Below are 27,364 nucleotides of genomic sequence, written 5' to 3' on the forward strand. Positions count from 1 at the left end.
TACGTAGCATCCTATTGGTCGGTTACTGCACGGATTCTGTATTCCAATTGGATCAAACGGAGACCTGTCTCCTGAATGGACAAACCATTCCCACCACCTACTGTCGTTTAGGACGCGCTTTCCGATTGGACAACAGCCAGGCCGACCTGCTGGATTGGACAGCTGGGACAAGTTGGTCTTCCATTGGTGTCCGAGACGCAGCATGGCATTGGATAGCGACCGCTGGTGCTCTCTGATTGGTCGGAGTCGGATCGGGCCTGCTGTTGAGTGGTTTGATGCGATTGGTCGAGGATGGCAGATGGCTGTGATTCGTGAAAGGCCGGGCCCCATTGGATGGCTGACAAGAGGTTTTTTTAAAATTTCAAATTTGGCCGCCGTTGGGTTCTGGTCGCGCCGCTGCGTTCAGGTTAATCTACGGTGAGTTTTAGGTAGGTGGTTTTGGGAAACTCTCTTCGTGATAATATTAATAAACAATTGTGAATGTTAGAGATTAAACTATAAGTAAAAAGAGTATGTCGTTCGGCCCCTTCAGATTGCTCCTGGATTAGAGTCAATGAGATGTACAGCATGGAAACAGACCCTTCGGTCCAACCCGGCCATACTGACCAGATGTCCCACCTGTCAGCACTTGGCCCATATCCCTCCAAACCCTTTCTATTCATATACCCGTCCAAATGCCTTTTAAATTTTGTAATTGTACCACCACTTCCTCTGGCAGTTCATTCCATACATGTACCACTCTCTGTGTGAAAAAGTTGCCCTGTAGGTCTCTCCTATATCTTTCCCCTCTCACCCTAAACCTATGCCCTCTAGTTCTGGACTCCCTGACCCCAGGGAAAAGACTTTGGCTATTTACCTTATCCATGCCCCTCATAATTTTGTAAACCTCTATAAGGTCACCCCTCAGCCTGTTCAGCCTCTCTATAGCTCAAATCCTCCAACCCTGGTAACATCCTTGTAAATCTTTTCTGAACCCTTTCAAGTTTCACAACATCCTTCTGATAGAAAGGAGACCAGAATTGCTTGCAATATTCCAAAAGTGGTCTAACCAATGTCATGTACAGCTGCAACATGACCTCCCAATTCCTGTACTCAATACTCTGACCAATAAAGGAAAGCATACCAATGTCGTCTTCACTATCCTATCTGCCTGCGATTATACTTTCAAGGAGCTATGAATCTGCACTCCAAGGTCTCTTTGTTCAGCAACACTCCCTCGGACCTTACCATTAAGTGTACAAGTCCTGCTAAGAATTGCTTTCCCAAAATGCAGCACCTTGCATTTATCTAAATTAAACTCCATCTGCCACTCCACAGCCCATTGGCCCATCTGATCAAGATCCTGTTGTAATCTGAGGTAACATTCTTTGCTGTCCACAACACCTCCAATTTTGGTGTCATATGTAACATCTGTAGGCCAAAGTTGGGAGAGCTGTCTCATAGACTAGTCAAACAACAGCCTGACGTAGTTGTACTCATGGAATCATACCCTATAGACAATGGACCTATCACCAACTTTGGATATGTCCTGTCCTACCAGGATAGACTCAGCAGAGGAGGCAGTACAGTGGTATACAGTCTCAAGGTAGTTTCCCTGGGAGTCCTCAATATTGACTGGACCCCATGATTTTTCATGGCTTCAGGGTAAACATGGGCAAGGAAACTTCCTGCCGATTACCACGTAACTCTTCCATATTGATGAAGACTTGGATGAAGCACAGAGGATGGCAAGGGCACAAATGTTCTCTGGGCGGGGAATGCCATGCCTACCAATAAGAGTAGCTCAGTAACAGTACTACTGACCCAGCTGGTCAGATTTGAAAAGATACAGCTGCTAGACTGGGTCTGCAGCAGGTGCTGAGAGAACCAACAAGAAGGAAGACTGTACTTGACCTCATCCTTCCCAATCTGCCAGCTGCCGATGCATCTGTCCATGACAGTATTGGTAAGAGTGATCACCACTCAGTCCTTGTGTGGCACTATCACCTTGCTAAATGGTACAGACTTCAAACAGGTCTAGCAGTTCAACACTGGGCATCATGATGCCCTGTGGGCCATCAACAGTAGCAGAATTGTACTCCATTGCAATCTAATCTCATGGCCTGGCATATCTCCCAATCAGGAGAAAGTGAGGAATGCAGATGCTGGAGATCAGAGCTGAAAATGTGTTGCTGGAAAAGCACAGCAGGTCAGGCAGCATCCAAGGAGCAGGAGAATTGACGTTTTGGGCATGAGCCTTCCTGAAAATGAGGTGTAAATGACTCCCAGGGAAACTACCTTGAGGTGTAAACCTAGTGAAGCAACCAAACAAGATACTAATTGATAGAGTTAAGCAATCCCACATGCAGCGGATCAGATTTAAGCTCTTCAGTCCTGCCACATCTAGTTGTGAATGGTCTTGGACAATTATACAACTCATTGGAGGAGGAGACTCCATAAATATCCCATCCTCAATGATGGAAGAGTCCGACAAATCAATGCAAAAGGTAAAGCTGAAACACTTGCAGCAATCTTCAGCTAGAAGTGCCAACTGAATGATCCATCTCGGCCCCCAACAATGGTCTCCAGATTACAGATACCAGTCTTCAGCCAATTCAGTTTATTTCATTTTATATCAAGAAATGGTTGGAGACACAGGATACTGAAAAGGCTATGGCCCCTGACAATATTCTGAGAATAGTATAGAAGATGAGTGCTACAGAACTTGCCATTCCTCTAGCCAAGTTCTTCCAGTACAATTACAACATTAGCATCTGTCTACCTGACCATGTGTAAAATTGCCCAGGTATGTCCTGTACACACAAAGCAGGGCAAATCTAACATCAGTAGTACTTTGCTTTCACTAAAAAGTAAAATGGTTATCTTGTTATCACACTGCTGATGGTAGGAGCTTTTGCTTTTTAATTTATGGTATTTGGGTTTTTAGTGGCTGAACCAGCATTTATTGCCCTTGAGAAGTACTGAGTAGAATGGCACCAAGGATGAAATGTCTTTATGTGGAGAAGCTGAGGTTATTCCCCTCCAAATAAACTTATGCATACTCCTGCACCTATTTCAATGAAATCCCTTGAGTCTGGTGTACCAATAGCTAAGATCTGAGCTGATTTTTGACCTCTTCAGTATTTTCTCATGTACTCACCATAAGCAGTGATTTCCTTTGATTCCAAAAGTATCAAATTTAGTGTTTGAATATACACAAAAACAGAACATCTACATCTGGAGTAAAGATTTAAAACGTTTAAGTAAAAATGTCTCCTCAGCTCAATCATAAAGGGCTAGCCATTTAACCTGAAAGTAAGCACCCTCTGTTTTGGAGTTTTCAACCACAGTAAACAGCCTCTCAGCATCTACCCTGTTAAACCATCTCAGAATTTTATGTTACAATGAGATCTGCTCATTCTTTTAAACATCATACATTAAAGATCCATTCTATTCAATCACTCATAAAAATTCTCAACCCCAGGACTCAAATGTGCCACCTCCATTTGTCAGCTGCCTGGGCCCTAAACTCCAGAGATCCCCACCTAAAATTTGCTACTTCTCCATCTTCTTTTCCTCTTTCTTGATGCTCCATACAAGCCACTGGGTCTAATACCACCTTGAATGGTACAATGGCACACTTTGTTTTGTAATTTGTGAAGTGATTTGGGACTTTTATTATATTGCTGTACAATTTAAGTTGGAGAGTCACACGGATGTACAGCACAGAAATAGACCCTTCATCCAACTCAATCCATGCCAACCAGATATCCTAAATTAATTTAGGCCCATTTTCCAGCATTCAGCCCATATCCCTTTAAACTCTTCCTACTCATATACCCATTCAAATGCCTTTTAAATGTCATAATTTTATCAGCCTCCACCATTCCTCTGGCAGCTCATTGCATACATGTACGACCCTCTGCAATGTAAAAGGTGTGATTTAGGTTTCTTTTAAATCTTTCCCCTCTCACCTTAAACCTAAACACTCTAGTTTTGGATTCCTCCACCCTGGGAAAAGACCTCGACTATTTACCCATCCACGGCCCTCATGATTTTATAAACTTTTATAAGGTCACCCCTCAGCCTCCAATGCTCCAGGGAAAATAAACCCAGGGTATTCAGCCTTTCCCTATGGCTCAAATCCTCCAACCCTGGCAACATCCTTGTAGCTCTTTTCAGAACGTTTTCAAGTTTACAACATCTTTCCAATAGCAAGGAGACCAGAATTGAATGCACTATTCCAAAAGTGGCCTTACCAGTGTCCTGTACAGCCGCAGCATGATTTCCCAGCTCTTATACTCAATGTACTGACTAATAAAGGCAAGCCTACCAAACGCCTTCTTCACTACCCTGCCTACCTATGACTCCACTTTCAAGGAACTATGAACCTGCTTCCAAGGTCTGCAAGATTTTCATTTAAGAAATAAAAGAAAAATTTCACAGGATTGTTATAGCATAGTGGGAGGCTATTCAGCCTAATGCACCCACGGTGGATCTATTACTTAATGTCAATCATCTGCCTTCCCGTATATCCCTGCACACAATTTCTACTCAAATAATTATTCAATGCTCTCATGAATGCCTCAGTTGAACCCCTCTGTTCCACATTTCCTGGAACTGCATTCCATATCCTAACTACTTGCTACGTGAAAAATATTTTTTCACATCACCTTTCATCATTTGCACATCAATTTAAATTTGTCTCCCTCGTACTTTTATCTTTTATAAGCAGGAATTGTTTCTCCCTTTCTCCTCTATCCAGTCTGCTCATGATTTTTAAAAACCTCTATCAAATCTCCTCCTGGCTTCCCCTCCAGCAAGATCAGTCCCAATCTATCCTCATAACTGAAATTTCCCATTCCTGAAACTGTACTGTAAATTGCTTCTGCATGCCCTCCAATGTATTCTTTCCTATCATGTGATGTCCACAACCATACACAATATGCTCCGGTCTAACAAGTGTCTTGTGTAAGTTCGACGTCATCTCTTTGCTCTGATACTCTACACTGCCATAAATAATTCTTAGAACACTGTATGCTTTATTAACTGCTCTCTCCACCAGCCACTTTGAATAGTTTATGCAAACAAAAATCAAGGTACCCCGGTCCTGCATCTCCTTTAGAATTGTACACTTTATTTTGTATTGTCTTTCAATATTCTTCTAACCGAAGTGAATCACCTTGCATTTCTCTGCATTGAACCTCATCAGCTACTTATCTGCTCACTCCACCAACTTGTCAATGTCATTTTGGAGTTCTACGCTGTTGTCCTCACAATATATAATTTTTCCAAAACTTGCATTTAGATTGCCTCTTTCATGACCTTTTGACGTCCCAAACTGCCTGATGTATAAAGTACTAATTGAAGTTTCGTCATTAGTGTTAGCTGGAAACACAGCCAATTTGCACAAAGCTAGCTCCAGCAACAGTAATATAATAGTGGCGAGGTACTCTGTTCTTGGATGTGAATTGAGAGATGAATATTGGCTAGGACAGTGTTTTTAATGTGAACTTGAATATAACTTCTCGTAATTCCACTGATCTGACTTGTTCATGCATTTTCTGGTGGAGCACAGTTTCAGCTCGGCATTGATAAAAGTTGTGTTGTTAGGAGATGCAGGAATGAATGACAAAAAGCCTCGACCCCCAAAGGGATCAGTGCGATGCTGTAGTGGAATTGCAAGTCTTCCTGGAATCTCTTTTCTGCAAAGTTGAATATCCCAACACCATATTGTTGGTCAACCAGTACTTATCAGTTAGAGTAGATCCCCTACAGTATGGAAACAGGCCCTTCAGAGCTACCCACCCAGACCCATTTCCCTGTATTTATCCCTGACTAATACTATGGGCAATTTAGCATGGCCAATTCACCTGACCAGCACATCTTTGGATTATGAAGGAAACCCACTCAGACATGGGGAGAATGTGCAAATTCCACACATACAGTCTCCTGAGGTGAGAATTGAACCTGGGTCCCTGGTGCTTTGAGGCAGCAGTGCTAACCACTGAACCACTGTGCTGCCGTTGAGTGTTTTGAAACAGCAATATCCAGATTTAAGGTGCTTGATTTTTGCAACACAGCATTTTAGCATTCTATAACTTTTCTTCTGTAGTCATGCTCAGGTTGAGTCAGCGTCGCAGGAAGTGGAAGTTCGTAAGAAAACGGCAAACTATGGAAAAAGCATGGAATAATAGTAAGCGACATCAGCTTGCAAAAAACAAAAGGAATGTCTACAAGACGAAGCCAACTGCTGCTGAAACAGCAGGGTGAGCAGTTCTCTGACCTTAATTAGCAAGGCTAGCCTGTTACAATGGTTGATAATTTGGAAAATTATACTGTAAATGAACAATATTAATTTCCTTTATTGTCTTCTGTCCACCCACAAAGAAATCTATTGAATTAGTATTTATAACTTCCTTAAAAAGATTCCCCGATTGATTTTGGTTTGATAACTGTTATAGACAATTTCACATCTGATCATTAGTTCTCTTTCTCTTCCCCCACCACAGCCCCAAAGTAGGCTTTCTGTTCACTTGCCCCCAACCCTGTTCAGTTATGATGACATTTGGATCTTAACTTTGAATGTTAAGATCCGCAGTGGTCTTCCAACTGCCCAGAACATACCTGATTCAAATGGCTCCAGTCCACTTTGGGAATTGCTAATGAATTGTTTAAGTTTTCAATTTAATAGTTGTTAGGTGGTGGCTGAAGGATCTTGGTCTAGGCTGACACCACAGTACAGTTCTAACGTAGTATTGCACATTTGGATTGGGTGTCAACCAAATTCCAGTTTGACCTCTTGATTGGTACAATTTGAAGAACGGGGTTGATGTTCTCCTGATGTCCTGGCTGTCATTAGTGTCTCAGTCAGCATCACTAAAATTGTTTGATCATTTATCTAATTATTTTTTCTAGTGTATTTTCATGTGCCAATTGGTTACTGTGTTTCTGCATTACAACATTGACCACAATCTAATGTGCTTCATTGACTGTGAAGTGTCCTTTGCGTCCTGAAGATGCATAAGAAATTATAGAAATGCAAATTTATTATGTCCCAATTTACCTGAGTGTGTCTGACAATATGCAACATTTCTCAAGACTTGCCTGCTCTACTCAGTACAAATAAAGTATTTGACATTAATATTTGTTCTTACTTTGTGGACCACTTGCAGGATGCATGGTTTAGTTGCATTTCTTTTTGTTTTAAATCCAGGAAGAACGAAGCACCAGTGTCTAATAGCAACTCCTCCCAGCATGAACTAGTTCCTATTGGGCTCGTTTCTTTAGTGAGTGTGAGGAATGTGCTGAATCCTCTTAAAGCTGTAGTTTCGTCCTTGTGCAGTTGGTGGCTGAACAACATTAATCAGGTATAACTGCAAAATTAGACCTCTAATTCACATGTTAAAGATTATTTTGATTTCCCACAGCCAGTTGTGACTTTACCTATTTTCCAACAATTGACTATAATTCTATATGTGAACACCTTAAGCAGGTTTGATTTTGCAATTTTCATTTTAAAATTAACCAGTTTTATTTTGTATACTGGGACCTGGTGATCACAAAGTCTCTCAAATTTTCTGCCTAAAAATGATTCCTTGTTAGTTTGATCTGAGAATCTTCAGTTACCTCTTCAAAATAGTTTTTGATGAGGCTGATTGACTGCAAGCCTCTTATATGCTCAAGCACACAGTTTGATCATATCTCTCCTTCTCCAGCTTTAGAATTCAGCCGTTCCATCCCAACTTGGAGACTTCTTGCTCCAGTCTCCATGGTTTCAAGACCCCAGAGCCCTGTTTCTGAGAACTTCTGGCTTCTCACATTCTTGTGTACTTTAGTTTTTACATGAGCCAGACAGTACCTGATGCACTGTAGGTGAATAAGCACAATCTGGGGTGAAAATCTTTTCAAAGCTTAATCCTTCTCTTCCCCTAGGAGAAAGTGAAGACTCCAGATGCTGGAGACCAGAGTTGAAAAGTGTGGTGCTGGAAAAGTGCAGTAGGCCAGGCAGCATTCGAGGAGCAGGAGAATCGACGTTTCGGACATAAGCCCTTCTTCAGAATTCCTGAAGAAGGGCTTATGCCTGAAATGTCGATTCTCCTGCTCCTCGGATGCTGCCTGGCCTGCTGCGCTTTTCCAGCACCACACTTTTCAACCCTTCTCTTCCCCTATCTTCCCTTCAATATCCCAGACTTCAAGTTTGATTTAAATTTGCAGGCTATTCACCATTTAAAATATTTATCCATAAATCCTTATTCTAAGCAGGTTCATTTTGAATTTATATTCTCTAGTATTTTTAAAATACTCTACAATATATAAGTGGCGCAGATGCAATGGAAAATTGAAAATTTTGGAATACAGGCTGTGGGAGTAGAGATGGAAGAGGTTTTAAATCAAATTACAATAAGTGGTCATGTAGTATTAAGAAGTAGAAGATCAGGCCGTCAAACCTTCAAGCCTATTCTCCCGTTCTAGATCATGACTGATCATTTACTTCAGCATCATATTTGCACGTAATCATCATACTCCTTGATGTATTAATAACTAGCAGTCTATCATTTGCTATCTTGAATTAACGACTAAACTTCTGTAGCCCTCCTAAATAGAGAATTCTAATAATTCATCACTGAGTGAAGATGTTCTGCCTTGTTCCAAGTCCAAATGGCTTCCTCTTTATTCTGAAATTGTGTCCCCTGGTTCTAGACCACATAGCCGGGGGAACTGTTCTTTCTGTCATGTGTTCTAACTTCCAGAGAATACAGGCCCAGCCTCCCAATCTGTCTTCATAGGACAGTTCACCATCACAATCCAGTGAATCTCCATCGTACTCCTTCTATGGCAAGTAGATCCTTCCCTAGGCAAAGGGACCACAGCTACACAAAATATTCCAAATGCAATCTCTCCATTGTACTATACAATTGAAACAAGACTTCTTTACTCCTTTATGTTCTTATGTTATCAAACCTTCTTGCAAGACTGACAAGACCATTTGATTCCTGAATTGCTTACTGTATCTGCATACCAACTGTCAGTGGCATATGAGCAAGGACACTGAGGTGTCCTTGGACATTAACACTTTCCAATCTCTTATCATTCAATAAATAATCTGCATCTCTGTTCCTCCTACCAAAGCGGAGCTCCTCACATTCATCCACATTATTTTCTATCTCCTATGCTCTTCTCCACTCACTCAACCTATCTAAATATCCCAAAGCCTCAAATAACTTGGATTCCCAACAAATGTTATATTACCTGCAAACTTGAAAATATTACTTTTGGTCCCCAAATCATTGATAAATTGTGAACAGCAGGTGCCCAAGCCCCGATTCTTGCTGTACTGTACTCATTACAAACTGCCAAAATTATGACACCCATTTATCTTTACCTGATTTCTGCCTGTTAACCAATCCTTTATCCTTGCTTGTGTATGAGCTCTGATCTTATGCACTTTAATTTTGTTTACTTGTGTCATTTATGGGATTAATCTTTACAAATATATAAATGATTCTGCTAGCAACATCCTCAAAAAAAACAAGCTTTTCCCCCTCAAATCTGCTTTGTCTGTGCCATATCAGACAATTGTTCTCTTCATATCTATAATCACATCCATAATAGATTCTTGTATTTTCCCTCCTGATGCCAGACTTCAGGGTAGTTTTTTGTTTTCTCTCTCACTTAACAAACTCTTGCAACCTTCTAATCTTCAGCCACCAATGCAAAATTAATAGAATTTTGATAGTAGATGCACTGATGAACATCCATCTCTAACTATCTTTTCCAACACTTCAGGTCGTTTTGCTATCATGCGACAATTGTGTTCCTCTGCAACCCCATGCTATAGAAAATCACTATATCTGTTCAGCAGAAACATTTCAATATCCAAATATCGTCCACAATTCATGAGAGCTTTTCATCATAATTATTTCAGAGGGATTTCTTTCCCTGAAGATAGACACACAGGACTTCAACTTCACTGTTACTTCTCTATTTTCAACTCTCCTGTCTCTGTTGTGGTTCTGTCGCCAAGCTGGGAATTTGTGTTGCAGATGTTTCGTCCCCTGTCTAGGTGACATCCTCAGTGCTTGGGACCCTCCTGTGAAGCGCTTCTGTGATCTTTCCTCCGCCATTTATTGTGGTTTGTCTCTGCTGCTTCCGGTTGTCAGTTCCAGCGTCCGCTGCAGTGGCTGGTATATTGGGTCCAGGTCGATGTGTTTGTTGATAGAATCTGTGGATGAGTGTCATGCCTCTAGGAATTCCCTGGCTGTTCTCTGTTTGGCTTGTCCTATAATAGTAGTGTTACAGCGGACAGCTGGAACTGACAACCGGAAGCGGCAGAGACAAACCACTATAAATGCTGGAGGAAACATCACAGAAGCGCTTCACAGGAGGCTCCCAAGCACTGAGGATGTCACCTAGACAGGGCATGAAACGTCTGCAACACCAATTCCCAGCTCGGCGAACAGAACCACAACAACGAGCACCCGAACTACAAATCTTCTCACAAACTTTGATCTCCTGTTTCTGCTTGTACATATCTGTCTTTGAATACCCTTCCAGATTTACATACTTTAGAGAAGCTTTTATGATGTGTTTTTATGTTTCTGGCTGTTTTACAATCCTGTTTTCTTCTCTTTTTTTCTAACAGTGTCTTGGCCCTTCTTTACTAGATTCTAAAATTTTACCAATCCTGAGGATTGCAATTGTCATAGCCTTCTCATTTAATCTAACACCATCTTTACCATATTAGTCATGGCTCTGTCTCCTTTTTTCCATCCTTCCCCCTCCCCTTTCCTGATTGTAACGATAATTAAGTCTGTTGTATTACCCTTTGTGCCATTCAATTGCAGACAGTCAATTCAGTACGCTTTGAGGCTAAAACCCAGGGCTTATTAATTTTGACTGACCAGCAAATGAAATGAGTCAAAAATGAAACAATTGTATCTTATTGCTTTGCCAATGATTTGTTTCTTCTGTGCTTACAGGGTTTAGAAGTAATGAAAGACATTTTATTTCCTTCTCGTGTTTACTTACGGGAACTGAATGCACTACGACAACATATTGAGGCACTTGAGATGAAGCTAGTACAATTGCAAGAAATCTGCAATGTAAACTTGGTAAATAGATCACCTCAATTAGGATATGTTTTGTGCAGTGTATCCACAATTAAAACAATATAGAATGCTTCTGTTTGCTAAATGTTGAAATCCTTGTGTTAGGTGAAAACACATGGACAAATAATAAGCATCATCAAATTATTAGACTCAATAGAAAATTTCCACAATTTGGATCACCAGTGTTTCTATGATTAAGTAATGTGTCGTGAATATTAAGAATGTCAGTTGATTTGGGACTAAGGTTCTCTACAGAAACCAGCACCAAGCTCTAGATAAGTAAAAATCAAGATTTAAATGACTCTGCTATAACATTTTCAAAAACATCATGTATTTCTTAAGCTAATGGGCCAAATAAGACTAAAGGACACTGCAGTTGAAGTGTGTGCTTGCAATGCTGTTCCTAATAAGCTACATTAGAAAAAAAACCTACGTTTTTAGAATTATCGAGATGTGATTCATAGAGTCATACGGCACGGAAACAGACCCTTGGTTCTGTCCAATCCATGCCGAACATAATCCCAAACTAAACTAGTCCCACCTGCCTGTCCCTGGCGCATATCCCTCCAAACCTCTTTTAAATCTCTCTCCTCTCACCTCCAGATACTAGAGCCTTATTAGCATTTAATTCTATAGTGTAAACAGAGTATTTTTTAGACGTGTAGTAATTAAAAATGTATATACTGAGTAAAAATATATTCAAGGAGCACAAATCTGTGGAACCTCTATAAATTGACGAAATAATAGAAAACAGAGTAATGTCAAAGGGTGATAGATCTAATTGGACTTGCTTATAGCAGCAGACATTGGATCTTCTTGTGCAATGCTGATATATAAGTTATCTTTGAAGGCTTGAAAATGCTGATTTCTAGTAAATGATGCCAATTAAGTGAGGAAATAAAGATTTTTGTTGTTAGAATAGAAAAGCACTTTTTAATTGCCTGCAAAAAGACTTGACAAAGTGGGAAAGTAAATTTTGAATTAAATCTGAATGCCAACCTATATTCAGGTATGAGTGTAAAAATGGATGAGGGATATATTGGTCAGGAAATTATATTGTGTACTATTATATTATGTTTGTGAAAAGATAGAGATGAAAACAGCTATGAAGAGGGGATAATAAGTTGAAGCTATTGTAATTTGAGGTGGGGAGATTTTGAGCGGATGTGTTCAGTGTTTTGGGAAATGGTTAAAATTACTTCATGCAAAACCTGAATATGCGAACTCAATGTTAAGCTCAGCTGCACATTTAATCATTCTTAATCACTAATTCCTGGAATAGACTAGTACCAATGGATAAAGTACTGGCTTTGTCAATTTGAAAATCTATTTTTTGTGACATGGTCGATCTGTATCCACTGAGGGAATGTTTTGCCACTTGAAATGTCCCTTTACATTAAAGTAGATGTTCTGCATTATTAGTTTATAGATCTTGATAATGTTCTGAAGTCTACATGTATAGGATTACACAAAGAAATTGATTCCTTTGAACAGGTTCCACAAAATAACACAGATTTTAATTGGCTACTTTGCATGTATTCCCATAGAAGGTGATGTTATCAAGATATCGATTTGCATTGTATGATTGATGCTAAAGTTGAAAGTATGAAAATAAATACTGACATAATCTGGGTTGGAATAAGGGGTTTTCTGAACGTATCCAACTGTTGGTCCTGATTGAGCTATGTTAGATAAATTCAAAGGGGAGCCTGCACTACTTAATATATTTAACTACTTTATTAGGTCCAGGTTTGTTCCCATGGACTGAAGAAAAGCTGAACTGGTTATTGAGTTTATTAGTCAAAACACAAAATTTATATGCTTATATTATTAGCTTTTGTTGAAGGCATGTTGTTAGATATGATTATTGCAGATGTATTATTGAACACCTCAACACCAGAGGTTAGGTACACTTAACATGATTTCTGAGAGGGAAAATAGCGTCTTGTTAAATTTGTTGAGGAAGTTATTAGCCTCTTTAGCAGAGGCAGATGTTCTGATCAAAATATTTAATCTGCCTTTCAAAAGTCAAGCTGCTAATAGCCTAATAGGCTATTCAAAAAGATTAACATCATATGAGATTAGGAGTGAATTTTAGGCTGGTCGAGAAATTGATAGTATTCCTGAATGCAGGTATTTGTTATTAATGACAGTAGACCTGCATGGGAATCAGTCACTCATGACATTTTACTCTTCTCAATCTATATCTGAACTGGATGAAAGTTGAGAGGAACGGCCCATAATTTTGGCAGATTATAATACAGGTAAATGTAGTGTCATGTACATGAGCAGGGTTAGTGAGGAACATGTATGTATGCTCTGCAAAATTGTGAACACAAGTCAACACTGAATCCAAGGTAGTTTGGTGTGCACATCAATACAAAAGTAACCTTGACTCAGACTGTTATTCGATCCCCAAAATGTGAACTTTCCATTCTCCATTATGGTCTCACACCAATTCATATTTGCATAATTCATTATTTTTATTATTTTTATTTTTAATTGTTTTTGTCTGGAAATTTGTAAAACTTATTTAAGTGTTAGCTGCACCACATGTGTAAATTTAACAGGAATATATTTGCACAATAAATAGAATAATTAATTGCATTACACAGTACAGTGTAATGTTTTGTGTTTGTATATATCGATGGGCAATGTCAGTTGGTAGTTTTAAATAACTCCCCTACCCCACATCCCCCCAAAAAAAGTCCCTAATACCTTGAATTTTTCTCTTTTTATCTCTTACAGGAGTCTAATAATTCAAAAGGTGCTGATTCATGTTCCTATCGAAAATATGTTGATTTCTCTCCAGGCCCTACAAAAATACCAGTGTGGCCAGTGCAGCCAATCATGAGTCGTACCTTACCACAAAAACCATTTGGAGCCCTTCCTCAGCCTCCACCTCCACCACCCCCTCCTCCACTACCACCACCTTCTGTGTTTGTGCAGAAACCACTGCAGATTCAGCGGAAAACTAGGAGTGAAAATTCTTTGCAAGTGAGTGTGTGTTAAGTTGTAGAATGAGATTTAAAATAAAAATTAAGATGTAAATTGCAGTCTTAATGTTTATTTATAATCATCAAGAAATTTTCATTCTGTTTTCAAATAATTACAGAACTTTTGTAGAATTATTACTTGAGATACTTAAGCCATGATGTGGAGGTGCCAGTGTTGGACTCTGTGAACAAGGTCATAAGTCACACAACACCAGGTTATAATCCAACAGGTTTATTTGAAATCACAGGTTTTTGGAGTACTGCTCCTTCATCAGTTGAAGTGACTTCATTGGCTGAAGGAGCAGTGCTCTGAAAGCCTGTGATTTCAAAACAACCTGTTGAACTATAACTTGGTGTTGTATGACTTCTGACCTTGCGATATTTAAGATTTTTTGACTCTAAATCTTGAGTTTTGAGAAGATGCTAATGTGATGTAGATGGCTACATAAATTATATACTTGAATCTAATCTCAGTTGTAGGATGAGGAAGCAGTCTCCGTGATGCTTGAACTCTGAAGTCCAAAGCTGCAGAGTGTCAACTTTGATCCACTCTTGATACTCCTGCATCTGTTCATGGAGTCAACTCTCAAGATGACCCTTTGCTTCTGCAGCAGAAGGAATGCCATTTTAAGATTTTATTCCGAAATATTTTATTTGTTCACAACAAAGATGAGTTAAGCCGAACAGCATGTTTTCGTGCTGTATGGTTCTAGGACTCGAGTATGTGACCATCATTGACGAGGCCAGCCTTTATTGTCTATCCCAAATTGCCCTTGGGATGACAGCACTGAGTTGACTTTTCGAACCACTTAGTCCATGTGATTTTGGTACATCCACAGTGCTATTAAGAAGAAAACTCTAGGATTTTGACCCTGGATAGTGAAGGAACAGTGGTATAATTGTGGGTCAGGTTGAGCTGAGGCCATGAAGTATGCAGTGGCAGAATTTGAAAAATGAGGCGTTATTATTATTGCCCCCATTTGATCAGATTCAAGTCCAAATCCGTTCTGTTCCATTGTTGTCAAAGTGGAAAACAGGAAGAGAAGAGAGCATTTCCCATTGGCAGGGAGTTGGGAACTAAGAAAAATTATGGTGTTTTCTTGAATTAGATTAGATTACTTACAGTGTGGAAACAGCTCTTCGGCCCAACAAGTCCACACCGACCCGCCACCTACCCAGACCCATTCCCCTACATTTACCCCTTCACCTAACACTACGGGCAATTTAGCGCGACCAATTCACCTGACCTGCACATTTTTGGACTGTGGGAGGAAACCGGAGTACCCGGAGGAAACCCACACAGACATGGGGAGAATGTGCAAACTCCACAACGTCAGTCGCCTGAGGCGGGAATTGAACCCGGGTCTCTGGCACTGTGAGGCAGCAGTGCTAACCACTGTGCTGCCCAAATCTGAGAATTAAAATGTTTTGACACAGCATGCCTTTCTATGCCAATTCTCTTGCAACAGAATCATCATGAAATAGCAACTAGGATGGAACAACTAATATTGAGAAAATTGAGTGATTAGTTAAGAGTCTGAGGAAATTATGGGACATTTGGTTGCATTGAAGCTGCAAGTGACAAATTACTGTGGACAGCTTTCAAAGTGAAAATTCAATTTCTGCCTTCACTTACTTCATCCTGTAAAATTAGGGTAATTTTCCTTGGACTGTGCCATGGAAATCTGGTTGATATACTACTCTTAACTTTCATTGTTATTCACTTTCACCAATGTTAAAATTCCTGTCTGTTGCTTAATTTGGAGCCAACAAATGTCAATCTCTCAACTCTGGAAGTTTTAAATATGACAGTGATTGTCTTGAGCATAATCTGAAGCAATTCTAAACAAAATAATAATGTGACTTGTAGATTTTTTCATTGCTGTCTCCTTGCTTTCATAGGCGCTGTCTAAGGAAATTAACAGACCACTGTCCATAACTATGAAAGATTTGATTAATGTAAAACTAAGGAAGACTACAGACGGATTTGAAATAAAAAAGGTTGGTGTTAATATTATGAGGCTATTGTTTTATTATTACAGACTGTGCTTTCTAACACTTTATGGCATTCATAGACTGATCCTGAGAGAATAGGTGGATCATTATCTGTGACAGTAAAGGAATTACTTGAAGTGAAACTGAGGAAGTTGCAGAACAAAGTAAATGAACTAGAGGTGAGAACTGTGTACAAATTTCTGTTCAAACAAATCTTTCTGGAATTTTCAAAACAATATGTGAAGGAGCAGAGGATAATTAATCCTGCTGTTGCATTACTTGTATCAAAGTAAAAAGCAAAATAATGATTACAAGTTTTAGCTAAGTTATAGACCATAATTGCAAACAAATAATTATCTCTGGTTGGCCAGATCATGAAAATGATATTTAACAGGAAGACGTTTCACTTCAGAATTGTGCTGTGTATATATTTTTAAACTTTGCATAATATGTGTAATAAGTTACAGATATTCCTAACCATTGATGTGCCTGGAAGTTCGGTTGTGTAGATGTTCATGTTACTTCATTGTTATTGTCTGAAGTACGACGATGCATTCTTTGTTTGCAGATGAATACACCAGAAAAGAAAAGATCTCCTTTAGTCACAATTTCTGATCTACAAGGCTTTAATTTCCAGACAAAAGCTAACCAACTACAGAAATCAGCAAAAATGATGTAAGCCTGTGAGATCCTTTCGTACCAATGATCTTGTGATCCCTAAATAGTGTAACAAAATAACCATTATTTCAATTATATGTAGCATTTCAGTATGATTATTTATCAGCAATATGTTTTTAAGCAAGTGTTAAAATCTTTAGTTTTGAAGGTTTTTATTTCCAAATTGAACATTTGCATTTGTCGAAAGAGTAGAAAATATGAAGACTTGGATTTACATAATATTTCATGACAAGGGTTTATAACAAAATACAGGTACTTTTGAAATGTGTTCAGTATGTTATATTTTAAATCTTGCAGCCCTTTTCACATAAAGATCCTACAAACAACCAATATGATTATGACTAGAAACCCTGTTTAGAGATACTAATTGAGAAATAAATGTTAATGGTAATAATTGGGAGGTGTTCCCTGCTTTTGAGTTATTATCATGGAATCTCTTTATATCCACCTGGGAGGGTGTGCAAGGCACCAGTTTAATGCTTCATCTAATGTACAGCAGTTCTGCTTGCATAGCATTTCGTCAGTACTGCACTAGAAGTGTCATCCAAGATTATGTCCTCAGTGCCCTGGAGTGGAACTTGAATCATCTGACACAGATGGAAATCTTTATCACACCCTGAATTGCAAGTTTTAATAATGAACAATGCATCAAAACAATATTACACTGTTTATGTTTGGTGTAATTATAGCTGAATAAGACAACGTTTTCAAAATGTTCGTCGTCAGAACTCTCAGCAAGAAGTTTATTGCATTAACTTTTATGGGGCCCACTCAGACTATGATAATGATTTTGCTTTATGTTTTGAACAAATTTACTTCTGTTTCTCAAAGTAACAAGTTGAACACTTCTGTGTGAACTTATTTTTCTATGAAGATTTGATCTTCTAAGTTTGAACTTTTCTGTTAATTAGGAATGAGAGCCAAAGGTAAAAGATGTTATTGGTTCAAATCTTGTCAAAAGTGGGTGCCTTCATCAATTTTTTTTTAAAGGACTAGCTGTACAATTATGGTGTCTGCATAATATTCCAAATTTCAAGGTCGTATCTAAATGAAGAATTGCCTAAATGTAACTTCAATTTTGGACTTTTTTTTCTTAATTAGGAACACTCCACATAAACCTGTGGTCGATTTTCGGCAACGTCTAAAGAAAGTTGCTATAGAAAGGTAATATTAGCTAATACATGTCATTATTCACTTTTGTAAATACAGCAAACATTGTTTTAACTGGCAACGAATGGACTGCCACTCTCAATAAACTGGCAAAAAAACATATGCCTGAAATACTCAAGGTTTACCATATTATTGTAATCTCCAAAATGTCCAAGTTGGCAGTTGAGGGTGCAAGTGAAAAGGCTGTCTGCCAGTAAGTTTTATTTATGTTATTATTTGAATGACGTGTAGTAAATAAAGTATAATAGTGATGTGTTTACCCACTGTATTGCATTTCTATTACTTAATGTGCATTTTTACTTTGAATTTGTGGACCTCTGGATTATCCAGAATATTTGATCCATTGGATACACTCCTGGTCCTGTAGGTGCCAATTAATACAATTTTGCTGTATTTTTAAACAATCTATAATGAACTATAGTAATTTTGGTATATCACAGCCAACTACTTATAAAAATGATGAAGCAAGTTCTCTTCTGTTTCTTTCATGTATATTACAACTGGACATTTAAATCATAACCTGAACATTTTTTTTTTCACCTCATTATTGGAAACACTTATCCCACCTTGAGTTATAGTTTTAATCAAACTGGTTTCTTTCCTGTATTAAGCCTACATTATTCAGATGATCTGAGGTGGTGAACATTGGAAAGTCGCTGACTAAGGGTGAATATTGCTGTCAAGTTTGATTATGATTATCCCAAAATTCTACATCTTTCCAGTAGGATGTTCCTGACTAATATTTGAGGGACTTTTGCTTATTTCTCTCACCACTACTCCACATCTGCTAAACAATAGTGGCACTCTATTGCCATTCTTGTTAAAATTGGCTCGCTCAATTGTTTAGAAATAAAACATTGGAGATTTTTATATCTTTGGCATACCCATACTCCATCTATAATGTAAACCAGAAGAAGCCTTTTCACTTTTACAGTCTTCCCTTGCTTGCTGTTATTCAGAAGTTTTCCTTTCTACGTTTGGCCCCTTCCCAAGTAAGGTGCCAATCTAATTCAGAAATTGCTGGAAAATTTTAGGAGGGGTCCCTGCACCTGAGACGTTGACTGGTTTCTCTTGATAGCTGCTGCCAGACCTGGTGAGCCTTTCTGTTTTTGATTCTGATTTCCAGCATCCGCAGTTCTTTCCCATTTTTATCGAGCATTAAATTACTTTTCCTAAAATGCCATCCTCTCAGTACTTAGCAGTGCCTGAAGCAGAAACAGAAGTTTTGTAAATTAATATTGTTTCATCATTTATTAAAACTGACATTCAAACCCTGGGGAGAAAAAAACAACTGCAGATGCTGCATATCCGAAACAAAAACATAGAAATTACTGGAGAAAGGCGATAGGTTTGGCAACATCCTTGGAAAGAGAAAAACAGTTAATGTTTCGAGTCCAGTGATGCTTCTGCAGAACTGGTTTCTGAAATTCTGTACTATCTTTCCACAAATGCTGCCAGACCTGTGCTGAGTTTCTCCAATAATTTTTTGTTTTTGTTTTAAAACTTGGTAATTCATTTGAACCTTGCTCTATAAAACAGATGATGCCAGAAGTAACTTTGAATTGAAAGAATGTGTTTTGGGAAGGTGTTGGATACTATTACTTACCCTGTGAAATAATGGTTGTAGGAGCCCTGGTGGCACACCTCTCCATAAAGAGAACCGGGACACTGGAACAGGACTAACACCAGTTATGACACAAGCACTAAAACGGAAATTTAAGGTAATTGCAAAACAATTAAATTGCTTTCCCTCAAATGTTCCTCCTCCACCCATAGATGAACTACTTCATAACATGTTTTAGAAAACATGAACTACTTCATAACATGCAAAATAATCTATTTTTCCCAAAATACAAGGAAAAAGTATTTATTTTTACCTTCCAACTTTTCCATGTGTGCCCACTAGTCCCTTCCCATGTAGCTTCATTTACTGGGCTAGAAGGTGACTGTCAATTAACAGTTCTTCTGCTCAGGTATTAGAGATGTGCCAAATAGTTTCCTTGCGAAATACCACATCATTTGAAGGAACATTGGCATAATACTGGGCATAAACTATTTTGCAGTTTTAAAGTAGATGTTACTAGGTAGTGACAGGTTCTTTCCACCAAACAAAGGCTAGAATCGGCCAGACTTAGCAACCTTGGCTTAACGAGATTTGAGAAGATTTGTAGCTCAGGTTGAGGTTCTGGATGTAGGTTTGCTCACTGAGCTGGAAGGTTTGTTTTCAGACATTTCTTCACTATACTACGCAACAGTGAGCCTCCAAAACATTGGCTTAAGCCTAACATGGCCAGTCTGTTTGGCCCAGCTTTCAATGTCCCATCTAATTTACTCAAACATTTCCAAACTTGGGGTTATTGGTGAATGTTGGGACTGTGGGGTTGCAGAAACAGAGCTGATTGCATGTAGCTAACGACTAATGGAGGAAAGATTTGTAATGCAATGATTCCTTGATTCTGAAGAGAAGCTCCAGGTTCAAGTCCTGTTCCAGGATTTGATAGCCAAGATGGGTTCAAAATGTGGCCAGACAAGTTAAGTATCTACCAGCAAATCTTTCTAACCTCTGCCAATGGCAGGAGGTAAGAGTGGGAGAGATTATGTAAGCTATATGATGGAAAGAAAATTGAAGTATGTACCACCACTATTCAAAGCTCCAGAGTAAAGGCAAAGTCATAAAGTCTTACCAGACTATATGGCTGCTATCTCATTTGAGAGAGAGTGAGAGAGAGTCATAGAGATGTACAGCATGAAAACAGACCCTTCGGTCCAACCTGTCCATGCCGACCAGATATCCCAACTCAATCTAGTCCCACCTGCCAGCACTCGACCCATATCCCTCCAAACCCTTCCTAATCATATACCCATCCAAATGCCTCTTAAATGTTGCAATTGTATCAGCCTCCACCACTTCCTCTGGCAGCTCATTCCATACACGTACCACTCTCTGTGTGAAAATGTTGCCCCTTAGGTCTCTTTTATATCTTTCCCCTCTCACCCTAAACCTATGCCCTCTAGTTCTGGACTCCCTGACCCCAGGGAAAAGACTTTGCCTAGTTACCTATCCATGCCCTGCATAATTTTGTAAACCTCTATAATGTCACCCCTCAGCCTCTGATGCTCCAGGGAAAACAGCCCCAGCCTGTTCAGCCTCTCCCTGTAGTTCAGATCTTCCAACCCTGGCAACATCCTTGTAAATCTTTTCTGAACCCTTTCAAGTTTCACAACATATTTCCGATAGGAAGGAGACCAGAATTGCACGCAATATTCCAACAGTGGCCTAACCAACGTCCTGTACAGCCGCAACATGACCTTTCAATTCCTGTACTCAATACTCTGACCAATAAAGGAAAGCATACCAAACTCCTCCTTCACTGTCCTAGCTCCCTGCAACTCCGCTTTCAGGGAGCTATGAACCTGTACCCCAAGGTCTCTTTGTTCAGCAACACTCCTAGGACCTTACCATTAAGTGTATAAATCCTGCTAAGATTTGCTTTCCCAAAATGCAGCACCCCGCATTTATCTGAATTAAACGCCATCTGCCACTTCTCAGCCCATTGGCCCATCTGGTCCAGATCCTGTTGTAATCTGAGGTAACCCTCTTCGCTGTCCACTACAACTCCAATTTTGCTGTCATTTGCAAACTTACTAACTGTACCTCTTATGCTCGCATCTAAATCATTTATGTAAATGACAAAAAGTAGAGGACCCAGCACCAATCCTTGTGTCACTCCGCTGGTCACAGGCCTCCAGTCTGAAAAACAACCCTCCATCAACACCCTCTGTCTTCTACCTTTGAGCCAGTTCTGTATTCAAATGGTAGTTCTCCCTGTATTCTGTGAGATCTAACTTTGCTAATCAGTCTCCCATGGGGAACCTTGTCGAACGCCTTACTGAAGTCCATATAGATCACATCTACAAGAGAACAAGAACTGGATCGGTTGCTGGTATAACCTGAGGGTCACCACACCTCAAGCAAGGGGATGTTGAGGAGAAGAAACCTTGCTGGTCACCCCAGCGAGTCAGGAATTGAATCCAAGACCTACCTTTCGGTGGCGAACCTGAGAAGACTGAATAATAGCTGTAAGATATGTTTTCTCCATCGGTGGTGCTGCAGCACTATCCGTTTTCTGGCTGATTTTCTGATTTGACTCTATTCAAACTCCAATGTATCGACCAAGCAATGTCTGTCCTCAGGAAATTTAAGTACCCTGCTCCAGCTTGTTAAAAAGTGAGCTAATGGGTTCCCTTGTAGAGAAATAAATTGCAGCATGTTGTTACCATACTTTCTCTCTCTGAAGCATTGTGAACAATCCTTTTTCTTTTGGTTTGTCATGTCCATACAGCGGTGGTAGAGGATCCAATTTCTTTCCTTCAGTTGGCTTACCAGGAATTTCTCGCACTCTTATCCCACACCAGTGGCAGGGGCTGTAAAGATTTATGGGTTGATACTGTTGCACCTCACAGTGGTAGTTTGTTGGAAATGAAGTGTTACTCTTCTTGGAATCATCACAAAAATTAAAGGTTTTATCAATAGACAATAGGTGCAGGAGTAGGCCATTCTGCCCTTCAACATGTGCAAAATTCTCAAATTCACCTGTTTCTTAGACCAAGGTAAACAGAAATGATGGACCAGCTTTCAGTATTTAACAAGAATTACTATTTATTATAAATAGACAAATACAAATAACACATGGTTGTAACAGGTTGGAGAAAGGATTGCGATAGCAGTTCGACGGTCCCTGTCTGCAGGTTTTTAACTCATCAGTATTTTACTGCTGTTCAATTTTCCTTTTCTAGTTATTTTTACATGCTTGTAGGAGGCATGGACCGCAAGGTTCTCATTTATAAAATCTCCAACTTATTGGCTAAAAGCCACAGCTTGCAGCAACTTTTGAGACAAATGAAACTGACTTTCTTCAGACTTGAGGCTTTTTAACTCCAAAGAAGAGAACAGCATCTTCCTTATTGGAGGTCTGCTGGTTTCTGACCAAACATTCACACACAAACTGCTCAGCTGCCTGGGAGTAAATCACATAGTTGTTGGCAGACAGCATGCCTTCGTCACCACTTCACAGACCAATCACCCTTTGTACACACTCCTTGGTTCCACTACCTGTGGCACAATGGTAATGCCCCTACCTATGTGCCAGGAGGCCTGGATTCAGGTCCCACCTGCTCCAGAGGTGTCAAATAACATCACTGAACAGGTTGATTCTTTTTTTTAAAAACACTTAAACTGCACTTAAAATAAATGTCCAGTAATTGCTTATCAAAAAATACTGTAATCCTTTCCACAGTTCTTGGTTTTTAAACTGTCCTTTTCCCATTTCAGTCCACAATTGATTTTTTTTTTGTTTTTAAAAAGACAGTTTTTACATTATGTGACCTATTTGGCTGTATCCTGAATGCACCTTCCTTGGTTATCAAATCCTGAAATGTCATGAACACTAGGGTGCCCATTTTGGGGGAGAAAAAAATCTTTCCCTTAGAAATACATTTTCTGCCTAGTCCTTTTGCCCTGTTTGAATTTTCTGTTGCTGTTCACTTGACATCATCTTAAGTTGAGAAAACAATTCAGCAATAATATCAGCACTTAGGGGTTCCTGCTCAAATCTCTGAATTGCTCTCAGCAGAAAAAAAATTTGGGAACTTTGACCTAGATGAAAAGAAGCCAATATTTGTTTGATTTGTGAAAGGAAGAAAGTAGTGCGCTGGTCTAACCGATGTTATGAAATGTCTGCTGCTTGCTGAGTTAATGAATTTTCTGCTCTATTTCAGATGGCTCATCCCAAAAGTCCTCCTTGCTCCTTGACTCCGAACACCAGCTTTGATGAGCAAAACTCAAGCTAATTTGGAGCAATGTATTTAGTTTTAAAACTGCAACTTTTAACGTTGATGTTGTTAATCTAATTGCCTTTTGGACACTATCCCCTGAGTGCAAGTCTGCAAGCTCAAGACTAGGAAAAGGATTGAGCCAATGTAAGACACATTATAAATGGTCCAACATTTTAATTGTTTCTTATTGACAAATAACTCAATTTCAGCACCAAATACGTATTTATACTGTAATCATTAATTGCCTGACCTGTGATACTGTCATCTGTTTATACAACTCTGCTTTCAATTTTTTTTAAACTGCCATCTAAGAATGTAGGAAAAGCTCATTGTATTCCATTTTCCAATATTTTTGGTTTTCTGTTTTTAATTAATTCTATTTCCCCTACATTTATTAAATATCTATTAATATTGAATTCCTGTGACTATTGTGGAAATGATCATCTTCAGCTGTAGACTTGCCCTGAACTTTGATTTTTGCAATTTATAGAGTTGATAGATGTTTGGTCTTTGATCCAATGTGAACCCAAATGGACCACAGCAGTAGAGGATGTCAGTAAGCCAGTATACTGCAAATCCACGCATTAAATGGCACTTTGTAGCATTGCAAATGCTATAAAAGACTTGGTGTACACTGGCAGCAAATAAATAGTTGTTTGTACTTACCACCTCTTTTATGTGATGAGGATGAAGTAATCTGGATCACAAGTTTAAGGGTTACCATCTCCAGGTTAATAACAATGTAATTGGAGAATACTGTAATATAAAACAATTATAGCTCTGTCATCTGAACTATTTTGCTCACATTAGTATCTATCTGCACTTCACATGTATTTTTTGTTAATATGCCAGAGGTTCTCAGAACATTATTACAATAACCAAGATATTTCCATGATGTGGTTGGATGTGTATTTCAAAGATATAGATGATCAGCTTTTCTTTTTTTCAGTAAATGGAAAGAAAATTTGTACCCAAAACATTTCTGTCTTTCTTTTATTCCCTATCCAATTAATACTTATTGCATTTACTCATATAAAAGTCTAGTTTTGCAGAGTAATGCTTTAGCTAAAAATTAGAGAGTTAACTTCTATGAGTAATTTTGAGGGATTAAAATCCACCCTTACTGTCACAGAGCTGCCAGGTTGGGCACTTTTCCTGCTAAAAAAGAAGCCTTGACATGTGCAGATATGAGGAGCTGAGCAGTTACCTAAAATGATGTGGTAATCAATGAATGTGTTTGTACTCACTACCCACTCACCTGAAGCCAATCATCTTTTGGTTTTTTTGCTAAAGGTTAGGGATCAGTTTATACACCAGATCATTGATTATCCATCAATCAAGGCTTAAGGGTATATGGTACCTGTATTTCAAAAAATGTTTTTACAGAAATTAATGTTTTTATAAACTTCAGCTTAAGTACTGAAATGTCATAGTTCTAGATGATGTGCTTTTCTGGATTCAGGTTCTTGTATGAAGTACTTCTGAGCTGCTGGATACAGTTCTGAATGTGTTTTAATTTGTTTATTTTAAAGCATATGAATACTGCCTAATGTTCAACTACATAAATATCTACTTATAGTGTACTTACTTGCGTCTGTGTTTTTTTAATGCGTTGGGGTAAATTATCAGATTGTCTTCCAAAGTAGTCAGAATAGAGTCAAATGATGTGTTGTTTATTATTATAAATTCTGTCTTAGTGGTGCTGGAAATTGAATTATTTGGTTGTCTGGATAGGTGTTTATGTATTTTTCTAAGAAAACAAAACTGTGGATGCTGGCAATCAGAAACAAAAGCAGAAATTGCTGGGAAAATTCAGCAGCTCTGGCCACATATGTGGAAAGAAGAGTTAATGTTTCAAGTCCTTCTTCAGAATAGTTTTTTTTGTTTTATTGCACAGTAAACAGGTATAAATTACCCTGAACAAGCCCTTGATTCTATGTGTGTCTAGTGAATGGAGAATGCTTCCCAGTATCCAGTAGCATAATAATTACCTACACCCCGTCTCCTGAGAAGTGTTCTGCAGCAATTTTTCCTTTTCAACAGGTTTACATACTTTAGAAACAGTTTCTAACCTTCACAACTCTTTCTGATTCTCTTAAAAATCCTAACCATAACCCTGTTGTTCAAAATATCAATTGCCCATAACAATGTTATACTGTTCCCGGGCATGTATTTTGACATTTGCTTGGAAATCTGAAAAAGGTCTGTCAAGTTATGTGAAAATCTCATAAGTGTCTGTTACCTTTCCCCATTGATATGGAAACAGTATTAAAATGTTGTATATCTCTGAGTAATATTATGATAATAGTCTTGTCAATTTGTTTATATTGCTTGCCTAGTTACTGAACAAAATGTTTTTGGTTTGCAAACACAAATGTAATCACCAATGTTGTTCTGATTACTCTTTTTTTTTGTCTGTGATCCTTAACTGTGCATAACCATGAAGAAATTGTATGATTGGGAAGAGTTTGAGGGGATTTCATTTCTCTGATCTCATGCTTGCAGTTCCAAATGGAATTCCAGTGGGTTAGAGTTCTAAGATGTTTGATCAATTTATCTACTAAGATTCAACTTGAATGAAGAAATTGGAGTGTCTATTCTGTTCAGTACAGTCTAGAAAATTAGAAGAGTGCTTTTTGTCTTTTGAATGTAAATTTTCTATTTGCAAGAAGACTGGGTGCACTGTTCCATTTTGGGGTCAATTGGTGGCATCATCTTGGAGTCAGTTTAACTGAAATCATTGAGAATTGATCTTGTAGTTGCCATGCCACATGGAAAAGAGCTATAGAGATAATTCAAGCAAAATGCAATGTTGAACTTCTTTATATTGTGGAACATTTTGAACAAAAAAATGTAATTGTTACAAAATGGTTTATATTAAGATCTTTGACTTTTTTACTATTTAGAAGTGAAAGTTGTGGCCATCATTGACAAAGTTATTGCAAAACCAAAAGCCAATCCAGGTTTGAAAATTGCACTATACAAAGGGTAAAAATAGTTTTTGTCAATTTGTAACTTTGTACACGCTTAATTTTTTTAAATGGCTTTTATAAAAGTTATTTCTTTGTAATAATGCATTTGAATCTGGGTTATGCTATTCCAGTGCATTATATAAACTTTTAATAAACAGTCAATGAACACTTGTATCAAAATTTCTTTCTTGATCAAATTCATAGTGAAATTTCTTACCACTATTCTTATGAGAGCTGCAATGTTGCCAGTTTGCTCAATTTATTTTCGCTCTGAATACCTGATAAAGATGACTCGAGAACATTGGATGGAAACAATCTGACCATCCTACTTTTCTGCAGGTTACCTGATTGAATAAAGAAACCTTTCTTCACTATAATTCCAATACAACTGCCTTTTCATCTTTGTTTTAGGCTCATTGACTTGAACAAAACTCCATTATACTTTCAGATATATAATAATTTTGTGAATGTTATATCAAATAGGGAGAATGATTTAATGGTTATGTGCCCTGGGAGAAGAATGAGATTGTGGCATTGGTATGTATTGTGAATGTTCCGGTCATAATGCAGATAGTTCTAACTATATATGCTACAATGATATGGCTGTTCCCAAACCAGAAGTGAAAAA

General features: G+C 38.5%; 1 protein-coding gene across 6 annotated transcripts; it reads left to right on the forward strand.

The window, feature by feature from the left end:
* Positions 1-286: 286 nt before the first annotated feature.
* prr11 (proline rich 11) lies at positions 287-27,019 on the forward strand. 6 transcript variants are annotated; one of them, XM_072590001.1, is made up of 11 exons: positions 287-417; positions 6,095-6,248; positions 7,196-7,349; positions 10,962-11,093; positions 13,839-14,087; positions 15,989-16,087; positions 16,162-16,260; positions 16,650-16,756; positions 17,861-17,923; positions 19,557-19,650; positions 23,708-27,013. In XM_072590001.1, the coding sequence occupies exons 2-11, from the start codon at positions 6,097-6,099 to the stop codon at positions 23,777-23,779; spliced, it is 1,221 nt and encodes a 406-aa protein (XP_072446102.1). In that variant the 5' UTR covers positions 287-417; positions 6,095-6,096; the 3' UTR covers positions 23,780-27,013. The 6 variants fall into 6 exon arrangements, with proteins under 6 accessions (XP_072446102.1, XP_072446103.1, XP_072446101.1 ...); XM_072590002.1 differs by having other exon boundaries at positions 307-428; positions 10,962-11,042; positions 23,708-27,016; XM_072590000.1 differs by having other exon boundaries at positions 307-428.
* The last annotated feature ends 345 nt before the right edge of the window (positions 27,020-27,364 follow it).

Source organism: Chiloscyllium punctatum, chromosome 19, assembly GCF_047496795.1.
Source record: "Chiloscyllium punctatum isolate Juve2018m chromosome 19, sChiPun1.3, whole genome shotgun sequence".
Classification (NCBI taxonomy): Eukaryota; Metazoa; Chordata; class Chondrichthyes; order Orectolobiformes; family Hemiscylliidae; genus Chiloscyllium; species Chiloscyllium punctatum.